This window comes from Diuraphis noxia, unplaced genomic scaffold (assembly GCF_037042655.1).
Source record: "Diuraphis noxia isolate RWA-SAM2 unplaced genomic scaffold, SU_Dnox_SAM2 contig0001, whole genome shotgun sequence".
Classification (NCBI taxonomy): Eukaryota; Metazoa; Arthropoda; class Insecta; order Hemiptera; family Aphididae; genus Diuraphis; species Diuraphis noxia.
In genome coordinates, this window is record NW_028301711.1 from 34,047,962 (window position 1) to 34,067,314 (window position 19,353).

The 19,353-nt window shown below is 27.6% G+C and overlaps 1 protein-coding gene across 1 annotated transcript; it reads right to left on the reverse strand.

The window, feature by feature from the left end:
* Nucleotides 1–18: 18 nt before the first annotated feature.
* LOC107173180 (uncharacterized) lies at nucleotides 19–17,032 on the reverse strand. Its single transcript, XM_089216106.1, has 20 exons — nucleotides 16,867–17,032; nucleotides 16,691–16,793; nucleotides 11,172–11,565; nucleotides 10,785–11,078; nucleotides 10,380–10,594; nucleotides 9,855–10,297; nucleotides 9,743–9,777; nucleotides 9,553–9,663; nucleotides 9,339–9,443; nucleotides 8,992–9,270; nucleotides 8,615–8,883; nucleotides 8,336–8,543; nucleotides 8,150–8,276; nucleotides 7,836–8,055; nucleotides 5,278–5,403; nucleotides 2,415–2,543; nucleotides 2,269–2,354; nucleotides 2,051–2,172; nucleotides 1,889–1,965; nucleotides 19–381 (listed from the first exon to the last, which is right to left on the reverse strand). The coding sequence occupies exons 3-20, from the start codon at nucleotides 11,509–11,511 to the stop codon at nucleotides 280–282; spliced, it is 3,288 nt and encodes a 1,095-aa protein (XP_089072232.1). The 5' UTR covers nucleotides 11,512–11,565; nucleotides 16,691–16,793; nucleotides 16,867–17,032; the 3' UTR covers nucleotides 19–279.
* Between the last annotated feature and the right edge of the window lie 2,321 nt (nucleotides 17,033–19,353).

Sequence of the window (19,353 nt, forward strand, 5' to 3'; positions counted from 1 at the left end):
TCTTTATAGGTACTGAAAAGCATTAATTGTTTAGTGACCACCAAACAAATGGAAATAACGAAACCGGTGTTTTGTCTAGATGTTTATTAGTGATATTTGGAAATTCTATTTTAATAATACCAATTTATAGAAAGTCTAGAATTTCACAAAATCCAAATTATAAACATATTAATATGTATAAATCAAAGAAGTCTAAAAAATAAACAATTTGAATAAAATTGTATGGTATTAATTATATTTGTGAACATAATATTTGAATGCACATGTCTGATTATCAGATTACCTGATGACCGCTTGATGATGCTCACTTATTTTATCATCACCTGATTTTTCCATCATTTGTTTGTCTTCAATTTGTGTATTTTGGTGGATGTCACAAGTCTAACGAAAAAAAAGTACATAAATAAACTAATATTCAAACAAAATATTAAGTAAGACAATGAATACAAAAAAGGTGATGACATGTTAAGTTTGGTACTACGGTAAACCATTGGTAAATTTAATTCAAAATGATAGGAATCATTTTATGGTTTTTAAGAGGACGTCATACTCGCTTGCGTTGTTTTTGTCTTATTTACGCATCAGTGGCGCTGAACCCTATGTTCAGGTAGGGCAACCGCACGATCTATGAAAGTGGGTGCGTGGGTCGTAGATGGTTAGGATGGTTGTGGATAGGGGTAGGATATGATTAAGATGTATAAAAATAATTCATATAAGGAGAAATCAAATATAAATATTCCCGATTATCAAAAACCTATGCGAATACTTGATTTAGTTATATAGGTGTCTCTGGGTGGGGTGGGTATTAATTTTTGTATTTTGCCCTTCCTATAAAAATTGAGTTCAGCGCCACTATGACGCATAGTATACTAAAACGTACGTCCAAATTTTCCAATTTTGTATCTTTGGCTTAAATAAAGTTAATTATCTTATTATCAAATATTAAAGAATATTATCTGTGTTTTTTGTTGATTTTACGATATTTTATTTTTTAGTGAAGTATGATCAATTCTAAATCTTAATATTTTACATACCCATAATTCTGTTTTAAAAATAAATCATTTTAAAAATCAACAAGATAACACAGATATTGTTCTTACATTAAAGTTTGATAAAAGGTCAATGTACTCTAATATTTTAAGCCAACAACGAAAAATTAGAAGTGCTGGATAGACATCTTGATATAGTATGCATTAGTAAAACAAAGACAATGCAAGTGATTACAACGTCCTTTTAAATACATTACACAATTCACAAAATATGATAAACCTCAGAGTAGTGTTAGTAATTTTCTTATTATTGAAATTTATAAAAAAAACAAATTAATTAATTTTTAAAATGTTTAATTGGTATAAAATACACATTAAATATAATCATTTACTTGTTAAAATTAAAACCGAATAGGTATAAAAAAATATCTGCAAATTCTAACCTACCAGTTAATAACTTGGTAAATTCAGAAATTTAAGAATAAATTAATGTTTTCATCCAAATATTGTTATAATACCTAAATTTTTAATTTCGAGCAAATAACTTAAAATTGTTGTATTTTGGGTGTTGCGTAATATTACGTCTTAACTCTTAATATATATTTTCATGGACATAAAACTTACAAACTTCAATCGACTTAATGAAACTAAAACTATAAGGTATATCTCTTATTATAAACTAACTCATCATTAAATATATTAAAAGTAATAAATTTGAAAAACGACTTATTGTATCTTTCGTTCATAAGCAGGTAAACTGTAAAATTCTTTTTCTTTTTTGATAAATTAAAAAATCATAAATATTTACTTTGAAAATAAATTACATGACTCATAAAAGTGTTAGATTATTTTTCTCAAACAAATAATTATATTTATATCTTGATAATTGAATATGTTACTTTTGATTGTTCTTCATCAACATCTGGCACTTCCAGGTGAATTTTTAACTGGCATAACTTTTCTAGCACAGCAATACCTTGAAAATTAAATAAACATCATGTAATTCAAATATATTTTTGAGATAAATTAATTTCTTAAAAGTGTGCAGTAATAGTTCTTACCTTCTTCTCTGTTGTTACCATATTTGCATTCCCATGCATCAAGGAGCATATTATAATATCTGGAGCTATCAAAGTATTTATGATACTTGAAAGATGAAGTGGTTGGAAATACTTTTTGAAATCTATAATCATAAAAACCTTAAAGTATAGTTTTGTCTTACATATTAAATTATAAATATAGAGACTAGAGAGGAAAAATGTATCAATGAAATATATACGAGCCAATTTGTGTAAGTTCATCTTCATATGCAATAAGTTGTCGAACATCATCTGGTAATAGATCATCTAATATGCTATCAATATACTAAAAAAAAGATAAGTTTACAATTGATTTATATTTGTAATTGTAATTATTAATTTTTACTTCTGCTCTGGATTCCATATTTATATAATATTCTTGTTTTTCTTTTTCTTTTGCGGATAAATTGAATGTATATAATCTTTTGTCATAACATAGTGTTGATTTGACTCCTAACACTTTGAGTAATGTACTCTACCAAACATTTAAATTTGATAAAACATATTGAGGGTTCATTATAAAAATTTGTCATTCAATTAAATGTATATATTTTTTTATTGTTATTATAAAGTGTTCCTGATATATATATATATATATATATGGTTATCAAACTTATTGATAAGATAATAACAATATTTAACATTTAGAATAATTTGTAAGCGTAATTAATTACAATATTTACAACAAATTTCAGTAATTTACATCGATTAATAAATATATGATGGTACAAGAAAAAAATAGTTTATTTCTAGGTGTAGAATATTTTTCCTTTTTTTTTATTAATATATTATTGGTGTTGACATAGGACTTCATGTGGACGCCTACGTTTGAGACACCGGAGGGTAGGCGTCACTGAGTTTGAAGTGTTTTGAGCTTTTGGCGTTGTTTAATTGGCCAAACAAATTTATTGTGAGATTTTGTATGTAGGTAAGTTTTAATAGTTGGGAGTTTGAAGTCGGTATAAACTATAAAGTGTTTAGTTTCTAATGAACCTATGCGCGTTGGATATTATACGTAATATTTTGGATTGAAGACTTGCATATTATTTATGTGGGTTTTGGCACAGTTTCCCCAGTTAGGGACAGCATAGATAACTAATGGTCGTAGAATTTGATTGTAAAGAAACAGGGAGCAATTCCAACTTAATGTTTTTTGACGGCTGATTAAGGGGTAAATAATGTTGACTCGTTGTTGTAGCCTTGTTGTAGTTTTGAAGAAATGTGCGGGTTCCAAGTTAATTTTTTATCTAAGATAAACTACTAGGTATTTTATAGTTGGAGATCAGGATATTTTGTCATCTTTGAGTACTGAAGAGGGAGTGGTTTTGGGACGGTGAAGTGTGAATAATACTGCTGTCCTTTTGGGGCTTAATACAATTTTCCAGTTTTTCACCCAGCACTTTATTTTGTTTAAGTGGCTCTGTATATTTTCATTGACTATGTAGGCGTAATTGGAGCTTGAATTGACAACACTGTCGTATGCGTAAAGTAAAACTTCTGTGTTAGATGTAGTAGGAAAGTCTACGATATATAAATTAAAAAGCGGGGAAAAAAATGTTGGATCCTTGGGAAATATTGGCTGCTATTTTTTTTGATTACTGAGTTGATGTCATTGAAAAATACGATTAGAGAGGAAAGATTTGGAGATTGCAGGATGGGTATTTAATGTTTTTAATTTGAACAGTAGGCCGTCGTGCCTGACACGATCAAATGCTTGGGCAATATCTAAAAACTCTGCAGTAGTGTGAAGTTTTTTTCCAAATCCATTGTTTATGTGTTCAGTTAGGCGTAGAGTTGTTGAGTAGATGGGTGTTTTGTTTTAAAACTAAATTGATGATGCGGAATGGCTTCAGTTGCATCTAGATGGTTTATTAACCTGATGTATATGAGTTTTTCGAATATCTTGGAGACTGAAGATTACGACCAGACTTATGAGCTGGTAACTGTTAGGATTTGTGTTATATTTTCCAAGTTTTTTTTATCATTAAAAATCAGACATTTTTCAATTCAGTTGGAAAATGGCCGATTTTTAATATTGCATTCAATAAAATAGACAAATAAGTGATTTCTTTTTTTGAGGATTTTTTTTCTAATAAAGCATCTGTGATTAGATCATGTCCTGGAGATTATTTGTTAGGTCATATTTTTATTATTTCCTTAATTTCGGTAGGAATGGTATAGGGAAGAGTGTTTTGAAGAATAATATCGGGTTCAGCTAGTTTGTTGTACACAGTAGTTTTTATTCCGATATTTATAATATTGTTCGGTGAGAAATTATTTACTAGAGTTTTGGCAAAAAGTTCACATTTTCAACATTTGAGCTTGGGTAGATGTTATTCGAGTTTAACAGAGGTAAAAAACCAGCGTTTGGTTTCGTTAATCATCTGGTAGAGAGCCATAAGTTTGAGTAAGAAGGATGAATTGTGGATACATAATTTTTGTATGATGGTATTGTCTGTTCTTCGAATACTTTTTTGACTTTTTTAGTGAGATAATTTAGATTTTTCTGGTCTTCAGTTCGCCTATAGAGTTATCACAGTCTGATGGTCTATTCTTATTATAATGGTCATTGTAAGTGTTCAAAAAAGCATTTCTGTTTTATTTAAGGCCATTGGTATTCCAATTTATGATAAATAAATTTGCATTATTAATTATATAGAAGTTGACTGCCAATTATTTGACTTAATAACGTTGGGATATATTCGATGAATTTTACCATAATTTCTTGTAATAGAGAATTTATGGTAGGCATTAGTAGTTGTAGAAGCTCGCTTTGGATATTTAATTGCGAGGGAGGTGGTTGCTGATATCTGTAGGTTTTCGCTTTTGTTATCTCTGCATTAGACTGTTTGTATTTATTACTTATGGTAAGTGGGATTGTGCTATTATTAGAAAGGTGATTAGATGCAACATTTTGTGACGTAAATGGGCGATTGTTGCTATATATGTCAACTTTGGTATCAGGCAGATTTGGGTAGTAGAGTTTTTCGAATTTGTTTTGCGAGATTTATTCTAAGTAGTGTATAAGCTGTGCAACCTCGGTAATTGGTTGGGTGATTCCCTAGACAATCTATACTGGTAGGCGGAGGGTGGATGATTCTTTTGTGCAGGTGGAATAATGATGATCTCCCGATCATTTTACGCATATGGGCGGTAGTTTACAGCAATTCAATATTAAATCTATATTTGTATAATAAATTATAACTTACATGTGTACTACGTGACATTTTGTTTGGGATATGATAACCAGCCATATTCATGAGATCTTTGACTAATGGTCCTTTGACAGCCAAGTCAAGCGGAGAAGATGAATGTAACGACGGAGATATATTGACCTAATATATTACATGTTTTATTAATCAATTATTCAATGGTATAAACTTTTTTTTTTACTTTTTACTTTTTAATTAATATACAATATATATATATATATATATATATATATTGTATATTATATATATATATAATATGCAACACCCCAAAAGGCAAGGGTATAGTATTGAAAGAATAAAAGTATCAATAAATTTACACATGAAGACAAGTTAAAAAATCTGAGAACAAAGTAAATATCAATATTAAAATTATAAATATATGTTTTTTAGCTTAGAACAGGAATCGAAAAAAAATCTAAATCAGGAGACACCAATTTTTGAAGTAATTGTTATCAGAATGAAGCATTTAAAAGAGATATAATCTGGAGTTAAAAGAGGGTACCTTAAGACCAATTTTTATTAAATACTCAGGACAGTCAATAAAACCATACAAGATTTTTGATGCATCAAAGTGACATCAAACATCACCTGTCTTGATTTCAGCCCGCAAAGTTTGCAATATCATCCAAGCTATGAAAATAATATTTAGTTTTAAAAGCAGAAAATCGCGAAATTTTTTTTTGAATTTTTCTAATATTTTAATTAAACCAGATTGATTAGGATTCCACAAAACCGTACCGTATTCGATAATGGTGTTACTAGTGAACAGTACAGTACCTTCATACATGAAATATCATTAAGCTCAGAGGAGGTGCGTTTAATGAACTCTAGAACACGTAGACTTTTACAATACATTGAATATAGGATAAGTCAGCTGACAGGCTAATACTTAGATCTCAAACTTGACTGATAGATTCTAAAGAAGACCGTTAATAAAATACTCACATTCAATATGAGATCTAGAACGGTTAAAGGAAATGCAAAAATATTTTGAGATATTTAAAAACATGCCATTTAATGAGCACCAGATAGAAAATTGATCCTAATCATGTTGCAGGAAAGTAGTATCATTAAATTAATGGATTGGTAAGAATATTTTCATAAAATAAAACTACAGTAGTAAAACTTACACAATTAAAAATAATTATTTAGGTCGTTTATAAATAAGATGAAAAGCAGTGGGGGATAAATGATCACCTTGTGGAACACCTGACAGGACCTTGATTGTTTTAGAAATTGAGTTTTTGATCTTAACTAGTCAAGACCAACTGTTTAAATAAGAAGAAAATTAAGATAATAATGGATATCGTATTACCCATTTTACTTAATTTTACTAAAAGGAGACCATTGTCTACCTTATCAAAAGCTTTAGGAAGGTTAGCATAAATAGCATTGACTTGACCACGTGATGTAACGATTTCTACTAGAAACGAATAGAATACTAATGCATTAGTTATCGTAGATTTAGCTCGACAGAAATCATGTAGTACACTAACAAGACAGTGCACGAGTGAATAATTCCATTAATTATCAACAAACTTACACATCGGGGTGACTGTCCATGCTTCTGGAAATGTTCCAGATTTTAATGAAAGATTAAATAAATTTATGTATGGGTTTAGTTAAAGCTCAGCGGAAATTATATTGCAAAATAAAAGTGATAGAATCAGGGCTGGATGAAGAGGCGCAATTTAATGTGGATAAAGAATAAAATACCTCACTAACTGAAATATCGAACATATTAATATCAACACAGTCATAGATATTACTTGATACAGCATCATTAAATGTAATAGGTTTCTTATATATCGAACATTTCCCTATTCATTAAATGCATTAGTAACTTTTAAGTTGTTGTTAACAGTTTTAACAGAAAGGTTAACAGAAACTGGGATATCAGTATTATTTTTTGATTTATTAATAAAATTTCAGAAATATTTAGGATTGGTAATATGTAATTTTTGAATCTGGAAAAAGTGATCATAGTGGTATTTATTGATTAATAGCTTACAATGCTTTCGTAAGTTAGAGAAAATTATGTAATCTGAATGCGAATTGGAGGCTCTGTATTTTCTGTAGATAGCATACATACTTCTTAGGGTCTTGCAAAAATCAGCTGAAAACCAGCTTGGGTAAGTTTGTATATTAAAAAATATATTTGGGTACATTCTTGTTGATAACTTTCAATAAAATGGGATAGAATTTATTCATTAGTGGAGAAATCAATGCATTTCGAATTATACAGATTACACTAGTCACTATTACATAAAACCCTCGTAATTAAATTAAAATCAGTTCTCTTAAAATTATATAAATAACTTTCTGCACGAAGATGATGAAATCTCATATTCCCAACTAATCTCAAGAACTGCATGGTAAACATCAATAGGTACTAGTTCTTCAAGTCATCCGGATACATAAATATTAGTTATGTTATAGAAAATCAAGTCTAATAGTGAGTGATAAGATAATATTGCAAAAATCCATTATCAGAGTAAATACCAAATAACGCGTCGGAGCATTTTTACAACAAATTAGTTTGTAATTTTAATTACCTCTAATATCCAAGGTTTAAGATATTCATCAAACAAAACATCTATTCCAAATAACTCGTATGCGTTATATCTATTGCTAAGATTTGAGCTACACATTTGATTCATAGGTGATTCTCCACTAATGACAGTTTTTACAACTATATCTTCTAGGCTTTTCCACAATTTTTTTACATCAATCTTACGTTCTTTCTCCATGTATGTCCATAACGAACGTAATGTCCTAAGTTATTGTAATTAATTAATAATTCAATTATTTTAAATTTAGACCCTAATATTAAAATCTAAAATAAATTTACTTATTACAATATATTTACCATTTATGACCTTGACATGCGTTAGCATCTTCGTTTTCAGTATATTGACTACTAAGTCTGTTAATACTGTAGTTTGTCAAATGCATATATCTATCACATATAGTGTTAAGATCAGATGAGTACTTGACTGAAATATTTATAATTATTAAATTATAGTTATTAATGATATAACAAAAATTATTGTACCTGAAGCAAATCGTACAAGCCCATTATCATAAAGATACAGCCGAAGTGGATTGATTGAAGTGATAAGTATATAGAGTCTTAAATCAAATTTGGTGTCATTAATTAAATATGGATTATCTATGTATCTTTGTACAACTAAAGGTATTTTCTTTGGTAGTTGAGCCCATTTTGATATAACACGGATTCCAGATCCTCTAGCAGATGCTGGCTATAAATAAAACAAAAATTTTAGGTATTAGTTTAATCATGATTTTAACGATCAATTTTAAAAAGAAATACTGGTTTAATAATCCATTTATCTTCATCATTTTTTTCCCAAACTTGTCGTAAAATTCTAGCTTCTTGAGGTAATATGTATGATGTGGGTATAAACCCAAAATGTTCTTTGCCATATTTTAACATTAGTCGTTGCAGGTTTTTCCACAATCTATCTTTACGACCAATTTGAAAAGTACCAGGAAAATGGTTCAGTTTTTGCTGTTCCCAAAGTGTTTTGAAAAATAATGATTTCATATGTTTACCCCAAGTTCCCACCCAATCATTTGATTCTTAAAAATAATAGTTATAAAACAAATAAAAATTATTATTATTATTATTATTATTATTAATAACATTTAAATATTAATACAAAATGAAATAAGTATAGGTATACTCACGGGATCGAGGTAACATCATTAATTCATTAGGAGGAGGAGCTACACCACAGAAAGCGTCAACAATAGGAGGTGTAACACCACAATGATTTTGTAAAGAAATAGTATTTTGATTGGATTGATTATTTATGACGGAAGGATCTGTTGTATTTTGAACTAAACAGTGTTCACTTCTGACGAGTTTAAAACCACTATTTTGAATAGTTCGACGTACAACAATTGGGGTTATAGAACTTAGTTTCCACTTTAATAATTTTTGTAAAGATAATGGAAATGATTCACCTATAATAATAATTATTGAAAAATTAATAATTTTCATATAGTTATTGAATAAAAATGTAGATAATTACCTTTAATATCATGCGAAGAAAATCTTATGTATGGTGGCATATAAGAAAATAAACTTCGTCTTAAGGCTGAATGATATTCAAAATTATCTTTTTGTTTATGAGCACCTATAATTTTTTATTTTTCACGTATTTAAAATTATCATTATTACTGCCATACAGAGGTATACATTATATTTTATTTTAAAATTAATTTTATATTTGAAAAGTATTATACCTGAAAATAAAAGTTGATAAGCTAATTTATTTGGTTCATCAGTCATAAAATCTTGTTCTATCTTCTGGTTGAGGGTTGGCACTATGGGAGATTCTAAGGTTTTTCGAGCATCTATTATAAAAACAGTAGGTATATAAATTAATATTAACAAATATTTAGTGTATTATGGTGAATTTTAGTTAATATTTACTTTCAGATGTTAAGTCCATGTGTGTTTTTAAAGAACTGAAATAAATTAGCTCATTAATAGATTTAAATCGTATAATTTATATAATAAATTGTTAAGATAATTGTATGCTTACTTAACAGGAAACACAGATGTGTTATTTATATTGTCAGTTTGCTTTATAATTTTAGGAGTTAATGCTTTACTCTTTTCATTAGATAACTTTGGATTTTGTTTTTCACGGATATTAATATTATGTATTAACTCTGGCTTCGGATTTATTTGTTCGATAATTTGTTTGTCTTCTTTAATAATTATCATTGATTCTTTTACTTTTGGAGTATCTTTCATATTTTTCATATTTTTCATAGATTTAAACGTTTCTTTTGTTTCTACAGGCTTAAGTGCAGCCATTCGTACATGGTTGACTAGTGTTTTCTGATTTAAAATGTCCATGAGATCTTTATTATTTGGATTTGTACTATTTAAATTACTAATTACAGTCGAAGATGAGGAGCATCCTTTCTCTTGTATAGAATTTGTAGAAATAACAGGCTTAGGAATAATTGTTGGTAATATCTAAATTATAATATTTTTATATAAATTTTAAAATACACACAAGTAAGACATTTTTTTTTTTTTACTGAACAATTTAACTTACACTTGTGATAATAGGGGTTTTTTTTATGTGCATATCATATTTTTTAGTTGATGGATTAATTTGATCAATATTTTTGAACTTCTCTTGATCTACACTGTTCTCAGTTTTTTCTTCTCTTAGTCTTGAATTATTTTGGTATTGAAAAGCTATATTCCGTTTATCACTCTGTTCAAGTTCATAAATTGGATTTGTTGTATAATCATTCTTTTTATTTCCTTAAAAACAGGTATTTTACAATATAAGTACTGTCTAATATTTTAATTTATTTATTTTTTTAAATTTAATCCTCTGTTTGTAGGTACAATGAATTTGGTAAATAATTATATATAATACATATAATATATAATTTTTGATTTAAAATAAAAATTTTTAATAAGCTAATTAGAAATTACATATCCTCTTTACCTAATGTATGAGGAGATTTGGATAATACTTTTGAGTAGTTTAAATTGTTCAATGTAGGATCAGAATCCAAAATTGGGTAGGGATTTAATTTAAGCAGTTTTTCTGATTTACGATCCATTGTTTGATGTAAATTGGTACGAAGCGTTTGTAAACGGTCTATAGGACACATTCGTTCTTTAATTCCATCTGATGAAAGTTCTTTATGCTCTTGATGTGAATCAGATGTTCGAAACCTTTTTAGTTTATTCACATGTGTATTGCAAACAGGGTTAAAACAATTTTCTAGCTCAGTTCCTAAATTTGGCAGAAAATTAACCAATAATATAAATTTTGCTTTTAAATATGAATTTTTTAATAAGTTCATTAGAATTGACTTATTCTACTTACCAACTGAATAAGGACATATGGATAATACATTTGAGCAGTTAAAATTGTCCAATGTGGGATCAGTATCCAAAATTAGATAAGGATTTAATTTTAGCATTTTTTCTGTATTACAATCCATTGTTTGATGTAGGTTGGAAGAAACCGTTTGTAAACTATCTTTTGGATACCACCGTTCTTTAATCCCATCTGATAAAAATGTACTATGCGCTAGTTGGATATCAATTGGTTGATTTATTTTTATTAAATTCATATGTTCAAAACAATTATCTGATACAGTTCCTTTGTGTTCAGAATTAATGGCCATCTCTTTCGTTGATATTGAGTACCGTTTATTGTTCATTTTCTATTCATTTGTATATTTTGTATATTGTTATAAAATAGCTGTTAGATTTTTCTGTAAAAATAATTTCATATTAAAATAATTAAAATAAAAGCATATTAGGACTCAACGTTATGATACAATTTTATACAATTAATTAAACACCACAATAATTATAATTAGGTATGTTTATTTTAAAACATGCAATTTACTAATACAGTACAGAAAGGTTATATGTGTTTTAAATAAATGAGACCAGTAGTTAAATAATAGCATGTGTAATGTGTATAGTACCTATATTATGTACTTAGCACAATATTAGGACACTTTGAAACATAATAATACTTACTATATAATTTATAGAATAACACAAAATAAGCTACAGTTGAAATTAATTTAAAAAAATAAATATAGGATAAAGAATAATAAATAAAGAACTGTCATATATATTTTAATTTATCAAAAACAAAATATTATATATATAATTTAAGTGTAAAATTTTTGTCTAAAAATTCTTCTTATCCTTCTACTTATTTTTCGTCTTTTTCTTGTTTTTTTAAAAATAAATTGTAGTTATGAACATGTATTGCCACTGTGCAGAAGTTCTTGCAAATCATAAAAAATTCCTCCCTTGATGTGAGGACATGCAGATAGTCATCTATCTAATTAACCATTTCCCATGAAATAAATTTGTAAAAATGTTGATTCTTTATTTGTGCTTGGTAATAGTGAACCAATTGCATGATGTAGCTGATCATGATTTTAAATATAGGCATGAAATTGTCTTATTTCAGTGACACCCAAAAAGTCATTTAAAAGGCAGAATTATACCTCAGTATATTATCTAGAAAAACTTTAGATCGAGTGATCGTGTGTGTTATTAATCAGACTATTTAATGGTTCTTGTGGACTAGCGATTACGTTTAAAAGAACTTTTCCTCCATTTCAGCAAAAACTGGGTGCTTCAAGAGGCCATTTCATTGCCTAGATAATCTCACAAATCGTAGTCATATTGCCAATAAAAACATGGACATCATCTTCATATTTGATTGAAGCATCGTACCTAAATGCGAACATTTCTTTACACCGCCAAGAAGACTATGGTGAATTATTGGTATTCCCATTGGCATTTGTATCACTTTCTCTGATAGAACGCAATCTCTTTGCTTATCGTGGATAGCGTTCGATAATTGGTTTTCTTTTGGGCTAGACGGAAGGAGTCACTGTTGTATCTTTGACATTCAAATTTCCTACTTTCCGGTGGATTTTTCTAAAATTGTATATCATATAAACCTTGTCTTGACAATGACAAACACAACAGAAAAAAAATCAGCCATATCATTCAAGCCATTTCGAAGCCAAGCCGTTACATAAAATCGGGATTTGCTTTTATAGTATAGAAGAAGATAACTAGATACCTGCCTACTTATCTAAAATGTTATCCATATTAGAAATTGTAAACTGCAATAGCCAATAGTACCATTTAATAAATGTAAAAAAATAAAAATTTATAATGATAGAAATATCAAAAACTATGTTTTTTCTAAAATCTTAAAAAATAATGAAAAAAAAGATAATATAAATAAATTATATATTTTGTACCAATTTTGAACCTCTATTTAATTGTAAAAAAACTTGGAAAATAAAATTTTTATAAATTACCTAGTTGTAAGTTTATGATAAATAAAAGTGTATTAAAACGTATATATAGGTATTTAATTTTTTTCCTAACCCAATATATAGTTTTTATTTAATTGCTCACTTTGCTTTAGAAGCATTCATCACTGTAAATGGTAGCAGACGTTAGAAATTTCGATGAAATAAAGAAACTTTATTTAGTAACCACGCACTAGTAACCTTAGAATAAATAAAATATAATACAAAATTTTGAACTGATAATATTATCTAAAACACTCAATTATTTATCTACCCTGAGTATATATATATAAAATATACAATTTGACATTTCAAACACGTATTTTGGCGTATATAGAGTGCCGTATAGCGGTGTAGTATAGGTTATAGGTTGTAATTCACGAAAAGAGCGTAATATGTAATTGCTGATGTTGCGGAAAAAAACTGATTTAATAACTAATAGTCTGCAAATTTAAGTTATTATTACATTAACAGAAACGAAAAACTATTTTTTTATGATTGTTTTAAGTTTTTCGATGTTCGACATTCCTGTACGCAATATTTTTGTCGAGCTTAAATTTGACAAAAAATTATACAAGTGAGAAATAATTTATAAAGAAAATTACATGATTTTTAGATACATATTTAAAAAATAATACTGATTTAGTCAAATTACCTGTAACTGCGTTATAATCCTGGTGCATATTTCTTTGATCTATTTAATTTTACTTGATATGACTTAAATTATGATAAAACGATGTTTATGAACTTCATGATTAATGATGAAAAAAATTATTTTGATACATTAAAAATTCATGTCTGTGATATAATAACTTGTATAATAATATAAAATGTAAAACGTTATTAAGGGTTTCTAGCATTTGTTATTTGGGTCTAATTTTTGACATAGAATTTAAGACGGAATCTGCATGCTCTAAAACCTTTATTAATCCAACAAAGACAAATTTTTCGAATATGTCTTTAGAAACCTACTCTTAAGGGTTCATCAAGTCAAAACTTAAAATTATTTTATGTATTACCCGAGGATTTACTATTTAAAAAAATTGCTATTTTATTGATAGGTAAAAATATAAATCATTGGAGAACTATAAATTATGAAAAAACAAAAAGGAAATATTTCTCTGACGATGTTTAAGTGATATATATTAAAAAATCTTTTGGTAAAAAATTCGTGGACTACGTGTGTAACTAAGGCCTGTTTTATTAAAAATAATATAATATAATCAACAAACATAAAAATGTTAAAATAACTATAATTAACTGGTTATTTTTGTACTTAAGATAGTTATATATTATATGTTTATAAGCAGTTATGATGCATTCTATTATATATCTATTTTTTATTTTATTTGTATTTATTACCTATTATTATTTAATTATCTTTACCTTCAACACAAGCTTGCTTATGAAATACTTTATTTCATGTCATAACAATGGATAAAATAAAAATTTCATTTTATTTTGGTTTAGCAATATTTATAATAATTTTTGTTCAAATTCAAAACGCTTTTTGCAATATCATTTGTTGCATGACTAAAAAAATAGAAATTATTACAAAAAAACAATAATTATCCAGTTAGCATATTGCATACCACTATTCTATACACGAAACAATTGCCTATAGTTCTCCAAATTTTCATTGGTCGGCAATGTAAATAGAATAGGTATAATAGTAATGGAGAACTACGCAATAGACGAGGCAAGGGTGGTATGTGTATCACAAAGTTGTGATTTATTTAGTCATGATTTGTGATAGATGTGTGCTGTTGCATAACGTTACTATTAGGTTATGTATAAACATATGTTTCTATAATATTTGACAGTTAGATTAGAATTAACTGTGTAAAAATGTGTATGGATAAGTGGTCCTCATTTTTATAAATCAGTTCCTGCTACACTTCAATACTACACCAAGGGTTTTATTAGGTACATAATTTATTATTAATTAGATATTATAACGATTTTTGAGGAATTTTAAATTAGCTGGTATACCAATATGGCTAATAAACAAATTTAAATTACTTTAATATAACCTTAAGTGTCAAAAACTCAAAAGTGGTGGTAAGTATTAAACATAGACTATAGTTAATTTTCATATTTCTTAACAATGTTAATATTATGCTTTCTTGTTAGAATTTCTATTAAATATTTAGTTGGTAGGAGACATTATGTCCTAATTAACTGAAAAAAATATGAAAATATCCGTTAACGAATGGGAAGTAGTGTCTTAAGTCTGTGTTGTCAGATAACTTAATCGTAGAGAAATCGTCAAGCAAACGAGATATTTGGATTTTATTTCCGGCGCAGTGGTTTTATTTTTGTTATTTTCTTGGTTAAGTTAACAAATAAAGTTAATGAATTTAGGCTCATGAAAAGTGAGCGCTGGCGATCGATGGGCGGAGTTCAAGTATTGGTCCCTTTTGTGGTGGTATTGCTTTTAGCCACCCCACGCTGATTGACCAATGGTCATGTCTGTAATATTTTTTTACAAATGCTTTAGAAGAAACTTATGTTTCTATTGTAACTTATGTTTACAGATGTTAAATAGAGTATACAGAATTTTAATACTATAATCAGAAGTCTACATTTCAATTTCAAAAAGAGCACCAATTGTGTTTGATAACCTAATAGAAATTTGCCGTTGGAATGGATGGAGTCAGTACTCACTTTTCATGAGCTAAACTTTTTTTTTCTCATATAGTTGTATTCAATTATTCAATTATTATTATATTAATATAACGAACTGTACTGATCAAAGAATATATGTTAAAATATTCTTTTAGTGAAAAACAGGATTCTAGCTAAAAAAATGTCTTAAATCAGAAAGTTTTAAAACTGCATAATTTGGTTCAATACTCTTTTTAAAAGTTTTAAGTATCATCATAAGTTAAATTATGATCAAACTGATTAAAATGTAGTTGGTTTAGTTGTGACATTGAAAGTTATATATTTTAGGTATTCCGTATAGCGAGAGAAAATGCGCGATGGCACAACGAAAATCGGTTCTTCTGAGCATTACCACCCGTCTATCCACCATATAGGGAATTCAATTTCAATGTCAGGGTGTTGCATAGATTTGGCTTTTCTCTCGTTTGACAGAATATAGAATCGAAATTGATTAAATCAAAGTTACAAGAATACGTATCGATATTATCAAGGATGGACACAAATTAGTTAAAAGTTAAGTAAATTTAAATTTTTTAAATTTAGTTTTCATAAGCTTAATTTTTAAGTAGACTGTTTTAATTTATTTAATTTAAAAAAATAACGAGTTACTTTTAATCAGATCCAAATTACGTTACCTGATTGAGAAGTAACTAAATATTAAATAAAATACATTTTTTATTGATGATGTATAGGTATTGGCGTATTGCATACACATTTAAATGTTATTATATTAAATCATACCTATAACTAGTTATTTATATGTACCTATATATAAAAATAAATTTAAGTAACTTAAATTAATAAGTTATTATTGTGAATAACTTTTAACTTAACTTAATCTAAAATTATGATTTAGTTGATTATTATAAAGACTTACCATATATCTACAGTTTAAAAATCCACTTCATTGTATTCAAGGTAAAATATATAATTTATTCAAATATGGTTCTTGCATAAAATGCTCGATTTTAATTTAAACTCTGATTATAAAAAAATTAAAGTTAAAACACAATTATGTAATCATGCAGAAGAAAACGTTTGAAAAAAACTTACCATGGATACGCTGACGATAATATCTCAATACGTATATCTTTTCTTTTTTTCTATGTTTAAAAATGGATCCCTGTTTCGCTTGATCATCGCATCACGCGTTAACGGCTGGACCGATTTCGCTAATTCTTTTTTTGTTGTGTTTGTAATTGTCAGGAGAAGAATCTTATGAAAGAAAAGTTGATAAAGTTACGGGGTTAGAGAAGTACACTGGTGATGAAATTACAGTGGTTCCATCTGTGCAACATTAAATAAACTAACATAATAATAAAAATATTTTTTGGTACTCAATGGAAACTATTTAAATAAACAAAAAAATCATTTATTTTATATTTTAAGTGTTGTGGTAAGGTAGTTTTTAAAAATGCTAACAATTAGACGTACAAACTTGTAAAAGTCGCAGAACCAGATAAGCTACAACGGTTAGATACAAGAGCAAATGAAACTAAGGATAAAAAAAAAAATGCAATAATCGTTTTTTTAATAACACGGCTTACAGCATTTTGTGATAAACATAAAATATCTACATTTACTCATTGATAATTTCCAAATGCATAAAATTGTAATGCTATTAATACTTTAAAGAACAGGCAGGTAAGCATCAATTATCCACCATAAATGAATTCCTCTCTATCATCATGAATCATATGCGTTATTACATTTGTAAATATGTAGATGATTATAGAAGGTAATAATTAATAAATATTTCATAATTTTATAAATGCTTGATATTTGCATACAAAATACTTTTTCAATTTCACTAATATTATTGCTATAAATCATTTGTAGGTAGATAACTTACATTTCAAAAAGATTTTCTACATCCTGTATGGCTGTATATACCGTTTAGAAATTACACAAGAACTTAATTCAATCAAAAATATCATATATATTTTATAATTACTCATAATTATCAAAAAAATCATTCATATTGATTTAGGTAATAAATATAAAAACTAAAATGATGACGTGCAATTTAAAATTTAACACGTGAAATAAAAAATAAAAACAGATTACACTTGACACTTAAGTATTATTTAAGTGTCCACAAGTGAATAAGTACCTTAACTATTCCTTTTTTTTTAAATAAAATAAAATATCTAATATTTTTCTTAAAAACTGTCTATGATTACTAAAGTATAAGATTTATTTAAGATTTTATCTTTCTCAAGAAAACTTAATAATTTCTAAATGAGATCTATGAATACCAACTTCAGGTTTTCTTTAAAATTAATCTTAAATTTTTCTTTGGGTCATTTATGAATTTAGATATATAGTATTTATTCATGAATCTCACACAAATCGTCACCTAGACATAGGTACTAGAATTTTTCATAACCTCGCTACCAAACCACTTAAATAATAATATAAAAAACCTTGAAGAACTGTACAGTGACCACTCCTCAATTCTACTCCACCTAGGTGGTAAGCCAGAAACGTAAACAACACTCTACACTCTAGAAAAAGTAATTTCAATTTATTCCAAAAAAATTTAGACGAACACATTGCATTAAATATTTGACCTGAATCTCGCGATGACATAGACAGCGCTTCACAATTCTTCATTACCTACAACTATCCAAGAAGCAATAACAGTCAACAGACTCAACCTTTTCACCATCAACTACGAATATACCAATAAAACCACACTAATATACTTATTTACTCCAGAGTTTAAAGAATTAATTAACAAAAAACGCCAAGCAAGAACAATTTGGCATCAAACCCACTACCAGAGCACAAACACGAATTAAACAAATTAACAAATAAACTGAAAAAAGATCTTAAAACCTTTAAAGCCAATCAATTTCATTCATTTTAATCATCACTTACACCAGTCAATGGTTCCTTATGGAAATAAATAAAAATTGAAACCAAAAGAAAAGACACAGTCCCCCTTTAACAAATTTAAACAACAGTCTAGCCATAACCGACTCTGAAAAAGCAAATTTATTCGACAATCACCTATCAGAAACTATCCAACCCCACTCGGATACAAATAACAAAGTAACAACACACATAGAAAATATACAAACTTTTCTTAATAGTCCACTACCTATGTAACTATCAGCTAAACCAATTACACCACAAGAAATAAAATATTATATTACTGAACTACGCAACAACAAATCCCCAGGGTATTATTTAATTAACAACAAAATACTCAAAAAACTAACAAATAAAACCATCCTTCTTCTGACTCACATATACAACACAATGCTCAGGTCATTCACCCAATATGGAAATTCTTAACAATGGTATTAATTACTAAGCCAGAAAAACCAAAGCATTTAGTAACTTCATACCACCCGTATGTTTACTACTTACATTAGAGAAACTTATCCAAAAACTACTTCTTAAAATAATAACCCCTATAATCAAAGAAAAAAATATCATTAAATTTACCTCTTATGTAAATTCATTCTTATTTTAAAAATTACAGAGTTAAATTGTGAACGTATAGTTTGCCGTGTTGTACGTTTTTAAGAC